Raw genomic sequence first — 6,976 nt, 5'->3', positions numbered from 1 at the left:
AAGATCCCTGTGCTCTGAGCAACTATTTAATACTTGAAGGGATAAAAAACAAACAAACAAACAAACAAAAAAAAAAACAATAGTCTATATAAGCACAGATTGTCTTTATATGAGAGCTTCAAATACCAAAGAAGTCACATATCTAGCTCTTATTCCTATTAATAATATAAACTAAAATGTACAGAATTGAAAGTGAATGTTGAAGGTAGTAAGTACTGCATGTATTGAAAGAGGGGTGTAGTCATTGGGAGCTATAAAATCTAATAGATTTCTTAACTTTCCTGAAAAGTTTGCAATTCAGAATTTTAAGCATTGTTAGCTTTATCATATATATATATATATATATATATATATATATATATGAATATGTATACTATATATGTATACATATATTTAAAAATTCCATTATACTGAATAAAAATGTTAAAAGTCTGAAAAAACACAAACTTTTAAGTTTAATCTGCATTATTAACATTTTATACATCACTTTCTTACATTCAGTCTACTATGCAATAAATCAAGTTCTGATTTGGGACTTTTGCTAATTTCCAAGTTGTGAATGCTCACATGAAAATTTATCAACTGGCTCTCTCAAGCCTATAATAGGAGCTAGATTTAACAGTGTCAAACTACCCACCCCACAAGCCTTTCTTCCACTATTTAATGTTCTGTTTTTAAAAATACACTTTCTACTTCATTCCAGCAGGCACCATGTTGAATGCTGACAAAAATCAGACTGTTGAAGCTACCTTCATACTCCTAGGATTTTCTGATTACCCAGATCTTCAAGTCCCTCTCTTCCTTGTGTTTTTGACCATTTATGTGGTAACTGTTATGGGAAATCTGGGCATGATTGTAGTCATCAAGATCAACCCCAAACTCCACACCCCCATGTACTTCTTTCTTAGTCACTTGTCTTTTGTGGATTTCTGTTATTCTACAGTAGTTACCCCTAAACTATTAGAGAATTTAGTTGTGGAAGATAGAACAATCTCTATTTCAGCTTGCATCACACAGTTCTCTTTTATTGCAACATCTGTGATAACAGAAACGTTCATGTTGGCCGTGATGGCCTATGACCGTTTTGTAGCCATTTGTAATCCTCTTCTCTACACAGTTGCCATGTCTCAGAAGCTTTGTACCTTACTGGTGACTGGGGCATATTCATGGGGAATAATATCTTCCCTGATATTCACATACTCTCTCCTGGTATTGTCTTTTTGTGGGATTAATATTATCAATAACTTCCTTTGTGAGTACTCTGTCATCCTCTCTGCTTCCTGCTCAGACAGGCATTTTAGTGAAATGATACTTGTTATATTTGCCAATTTCAATGAATTAAGCACCCTTGTGATCATTATCATGTCCTATCTTTTTATTTTTGTCACTGTCATGAAAATGCGTTCTGCCAGTGGGAGGAGGAAAGCATTCTCCACTTGTGCCTCCCATCTAACAGCTATCACCATCTTTCATGGGACTATTCTCTTTTTGTACTGTGCACCAAATTCAAAAAGCTCATGGCTCATAGTCAAAGTGACTTCTGTTTTTTATACAGTAGTGATCCCCATGCTGAATCCCATAATATACAGTTTGAGCAACAAAGATGTGAAGGAAAGTCTCAGGAAATTAGTAAGCAGCAATGCATTTTCTAGTTGATTATGTGATATATATATATATATATATATACATATATATATATATACATATACATATATATACACACAATATTTACATATACACATATGCATATTTATTTGTACACAGAAATACACATATGTATATATACATACATATATGCTTATTGTTTATGTTTTTCTTCTAATAAAATATTAATTTTGTGACCAGAAACTATTTAATGTTTCTCTTCATATTCCCATCTCATAGTATAATCTTTTTTATATAGTAGGAGTTAATAAAATACTTATTGATGAATTGACTCTATGGGTAAATACTGTTAATTTAACCAATGCTATAAAGGAGGTGTCCTCAAACTTTTTAAATAAGGGGCCACTTTACTGTCCCTCAGACTGCTGGAGGGCCAGACTATAGTAAAAACAAAACTTTGTTTTGTGGGCCTTTAAATAAAGAACCTTCATAGCCCTGGGTGAGGAGGATAAACGTCTTCAGCTGCTGCATCTGGCCCGCTATAGTTTGAGGACCCCTGCAAAAGGATGAGTATCCCTAGTATTTTTATGTTGATAAAGGATGATTCTGTTCCCCTAAACATTCTAGCCCATGGAGTTAGAAAGAGTACAAAAACATTGTTGTTGGAATCCTTGATATAGGAACTAATTTAAAGGAAGATCTGAGACATTCCCAATAAAGCTGTATCAGGAAAATTAACAAAACTCTTAACAGAACACAAATAGATGACAAATTTAGAATTTAAAACCTGACAGGATGAGGAGTGAATCACTGACTTTGATATGACTGACTTAATTTATACACTATGGTTTGATTTCTTCATTTTTGTATGGTTTTTTTTTTTTATTTAATAGCCTTTTATATACAGGTTATATGTATGGGTAACTTACAGCATTACAATTGCCAAACCTCTTGTTCCAATTTTTCACCTCTTATTCCCCACCCCTCTCCCAGATGGCAGGATGACCAGTAGATGTTAAATATATTAATATATAAATTAGATACACAATAAGTATACATGACCAAACCATTATTTTGCAGTACAAAAAGAATCAGACTCTGAAATATTGTACAATTAGCTTGTGAAGGAAATCAAAAATGCAGGTAGGCATAAATATAGGGATTGGGAATTCAATGTAATGATTTTTAGTCATCTCCCAGAATTCTTTCTCTAGGCGTAGCTGGTTCAGTGCATTACTGCTCCACTGGAAATGATTTGGTTGATCTCATTGCTGAGGATGGCCAGGTCCATCAGAACTGGTCATCATATAGTATTGTTGTTGAAGTATGTAATGATCTCCTGGTCCTGTTCGTTTCACTCAACATCAGTTCGTGTAAGTCTCTCCAGGCCTTTCTGAAATCATCCTGTTGGTCATTTCTTACAGAACAATAATATTCCATAATATTCATATGCCACAATTTATTCAGCCATTCTCCAACTGATAGGCATCCATTCAGTTTCCAGTTTCTAGCCACTACAAAAAGGGCTGCCACAAACATTCGTGCACATACAGGTCCCTTTCCCTTCTTTATTATCTCTTTGGGATATAATCCCAGTAGTAACACTGCTGGATCAAAGGGTATGCACAGTTTGATAACTTTTTGAGCATAGTTCCAAACTGCTCTCCAAAATGGTTGGATTTGTTCACAACTCCACCAACAATGCATCAGTGTCCCAGTTTTCCCACATCCCCTCCAACAATCATCATTATTTTTTCCTGTCATCTTAGCCAATCTGATAGGTGTGTAGTGGTATCTTAGAGTTGTCTTAATTTACATTTCCCTGATTAATAATGACTTGGAGCATTTTTTCATATGAGTAGAAATAGTTTCAATTTCTTCATCTGAGAATTATCTGTTCATATCTTTTGACCATTTTTCAATTGGAGAATGGCTTGATTTTTTATAAATTAGAGTTAATTCTCTATATATTTTGGAAATGAGGCCTTTATCAGTTTGTATGGGTTTTTTAAGAAACAAAGCAGTTTCTTTTAGAAGTTTCATTTTATCTCAAGGTCATTGAATAAATGGAGAAAGATTTTGTGACCAAAGCCAATGGAGGGGAAAGAGAAATTAATATATAAGATGAAATAATTTAGAAAGGAAAAAAAATTAATAAGAAAAGGCTATTGGAAATGGAAGAGGCTTTGACCATTGCCTAGTCCACTCTTTTTTTTTTTTTTTTTTGTGGTTGGAGAGAGAGGAGAGAGTCTATGGTCCAAAATATTGAAATCATGTGACCAAAGGCAAGAACTATTGAATGGCGGTGTCTCTGAATTCAGGTATAATATTCTTTCATCATAAAGGTCCATAACAAGCCATGAAATACTCTGATCCTTTTTAAAGGAATTTTAGTGAATATTTTCCCAGAACATGTTTTACCCTTTTCAAGGGTGAGATTCTAGATTTGAAGTTATTAAAAATGGAAAGAGAGGGAGCAATAAATCCAAGAGTACACACACAAAAGTCTTTGTGAGTTGTAAATAGGTGGTTGCTATAACAATGGGTCTAGGATCCTGCCAGCTAGTAGCAGTTCAGGACTTCCCCAGAATTTTTATTATTTGATCCACCCCAAACATAGCCTTTAGTAGGATAGATGCTACCAAATCTGAATATAAGTGCTCCAGGGATTAGAAAGAGAACATATCAGAATCCCATAAAGAGGGATGTTTTATAAAGATCAATAAGAGTATTATAATCAAAGGATGTTGGAGCATTATGATTTAATTCAGAGGTAAAGCTTAGCAAAGTAGATCTTACAAACAAAAACAAAACAAACAAAAAAAGAAAAATGCTATGTTTTGATCTGCATCCAGACTCCATGGTTCTTTCTCTGGATGTGGATAGCAATTTCATTCTCAAATTTGTTGGAATTGTCTTGGATCATTGTATTGCTGAGAAAATCTTAATATGTCATAATTGATCAAACAATAATGCTGTTACTATGTATAATGTTCTTCTAGTTCTGCTCACTGCACTCAGCATCAGTGCATATCAGTCTTTCAGTGTTATCAAAATCTGCCTGCACATAATTTTTAATAAAACAACACTATTCCATTAGAGTTACATATCACAACTTGTCAAGCCATTCCCCAATTGAGGGTAAAATTTTGTGGTAGCAAATAATTGAAAATTAATGGAATTGAGGGGCATTAATTTTCAATCATGTGCCACTACAAAAGGTTCTGCTTTAAATAATGTTGTACATATGGGATTCTTTTCCCTTTTTTATAATCTCTTTGGGATACTAGTAGTGATACTAGTAGTATTACTGGATTAAAGGGTAGGCACCGTTTTATATTACTTTGTGCATATGCACTCCAGTCTTGCATCATTAACTGCCTTTTGTATATCACCCAACTATAGCAATGACAGATCTTTCGATTTTAAAATAAAACATTTACTCTTTTCCATCATCTGCCTTACTTGCTAAATTATTGAAAGTACCAGAATCAGTCTAGTTGCCCTGATCTAAAATCAAAAGGTACTCCATTCTTCCATCTTTATTGCCTATGGCCTTGCAATTCTACATATGGAACATCTATCAAGGGAGCCTGAACCATAATAGTTGCTTAATAAGCACTTGTTAAATTGAAATATCTAAATAATTTTAATCCCTTGTCTACTACACCTAAACTCTGTGCTTAGTAATTTTTTTTGTCATGATTCTTTAAAATCCAGGCACTGACCTTACTCTCTAAACTCAAATTAATTTTATTTATATTGAATTAAACTGAATATTACCAGGCTGATCTTTGTTGAATGCTGCTGATAAGAAACCAAATAAGTAAGCAATTCCTAACATTACCCATACACAATTCTTTTGCATGCTTTCTTTACCATTAAGGGTATTTGGAAACCAACTCCCAGAATTCCCAGAGGAAAATAATGGAATAATATTGCTTTTATGTACAATAGTTTACTATTTTATCATCCTGATGGATACTTCAATAATGTTTAGAAAGGATATTAGAACCATGAGAAATAAGAATATTGGGAAACAGTTCTCCAGGTGGACGCATCCTTTGTGTTTTCAAAGGCATCTCATTTTGTAAAGAAAACACAGGAGATATGACAGTGTATCTAATCATTTCTTTTTAGGCCCATGGGAAGGGTGGAAAAACACAATAACATCAAGCCTTATTAATGGATTCCCTTGGGGCTGGGTCTCCAAGGTCTTAGAAATACATTTAAGATGCATAGCATTGCCTCAATTGTTGCCTCCATTTCAGTAAGGTGGCTCATCTTTTTCCTTAGGTCTTCAACTTAGCTATGAAATAGTGTGGATACTGTTTTGTATACTCAATGAAAAGTGCTATAGTTTTCTGCAGGAATACATTACATGTTCATTACTGGTTTGAGTCTCTCTGGATACTTATTCATCATGGAAGTATTTTAAGAGCAGTCTCATTCGTGACAGAACTAGGAAGTTAGGAATTATATACTCCATGGGAGCCCACAGACTGGGGATTCAACATAGTTGGGCTTTTTGTCTTCTTCTTTAGTCTGGGATACCTTTCTTTCATGGCTGTGGCACATAAAATGGCAAAGACTGGGAACCTGAGGCACATTTTCTCTAAGCAAGGTAACAATTATTAACAATGATGTGTCAGACTGCTCACTTCAGTTAAGTCAGTGATCCAGTTGGGAGAGTCAGAAAAGTTGGGAAGTCTTACAATTTGCTGCAGTTGGAAAACTAAATGGACAATCAGGTATGGCTGATCATCCTCCTTTCTGATATTAAGGAGTGTTAATTGCTTTATGCATCTCAAATGGTTCCAGTAATCTTGGCTAGAAACCCAGAGGCACCCCAATCAAAACTTCCCCTTGAGGGATATCAAAGGGGGATTGCAAAGAGAAATAATGACAGAAGAAAAGTCCCTTATAGAATGTCTGAGTCTATTTGGTTGGGTTTACTGGAAACAAAACAGAGGTCCCAGATTAAATTGGTTGGAAAGTACAGAGTGGGAGGGGGTGGCATAAAGGCATTTGGAGTGATGACATCATTCACCCACATTTAATTCAGACTGGGAGAGACCATGGTTTTGAACTTAACAGAGAAATTGGGTTTGTCAAAATGGGGAATAGCATAAATGAGTTATTAAAAAGCATAATTTTAATTTCCTCATGACATTTAAAATGAGAAACTGCTGGGCAAAGTTGTAGGTGTTGAATTAAAATATTAACATCATCAACATGCTTTTATTTAATACTTCTTAAGAAAAGCATACTGTAAAACTGTGAACCATTAAATATAGTTCCTATGTGCAAGGGATTCACAGCTTTTTTGGAGATGAAAGAGATACCGGTTTTATGCTTGACCAATATGAAA

The 6,976-nt window shown here is 34.4% G+C and overlaps 1 protein-coding gene across 1 annotated transcript; it reads left to right on the top strand.

The window, feature by feature from the left end:
* Nucleotides 1-673: 673 nt before the first annotated feature.
* Nucleotides 674-1,656, top strand: LOC116419777 (olfactory receptor 5D18-like). The gene has a single exon (XM_031941845.1). It carries the CDS (start codon nt 712-714, stop codon nt 1,654-1,656), a length of 945 nt encoding a protein of 314 aa, XP_031797705.1. The 5' UTR covers nt 674-711.
* The last annotated feature ends 5,320 nt before the right edge of the window (nt 1,657-6,976 follow it).

This window comes from Sarcophilus harrisii, chromosome 6 (assembly GCF_902635505.1).
Source record: "Sarcophilus harrisii chromosome 6, mSarHar1.11, whole genome shotgun sequence".
Taxonomy (NCBI): Eukaryota; Metazoa; Chordata; class Mammalia; order Dasyuromorphia; family Dasyuridae; genus Sarcophilus; species Sarcophilus harrisii.
Note: the sequence above shows the minus strand (reverse complement) of the source record. Positions and strands in the feature narration are given on the sequence as shown.

Coding starts and splice junctions, on each gene's coding strand:
- LOC116419777 (XM_031941845.1), top strand. CDS start 712: ATGTTGAATGCTGACAAAAATCAGACTGTTGAAGCTACCTTCATACTC.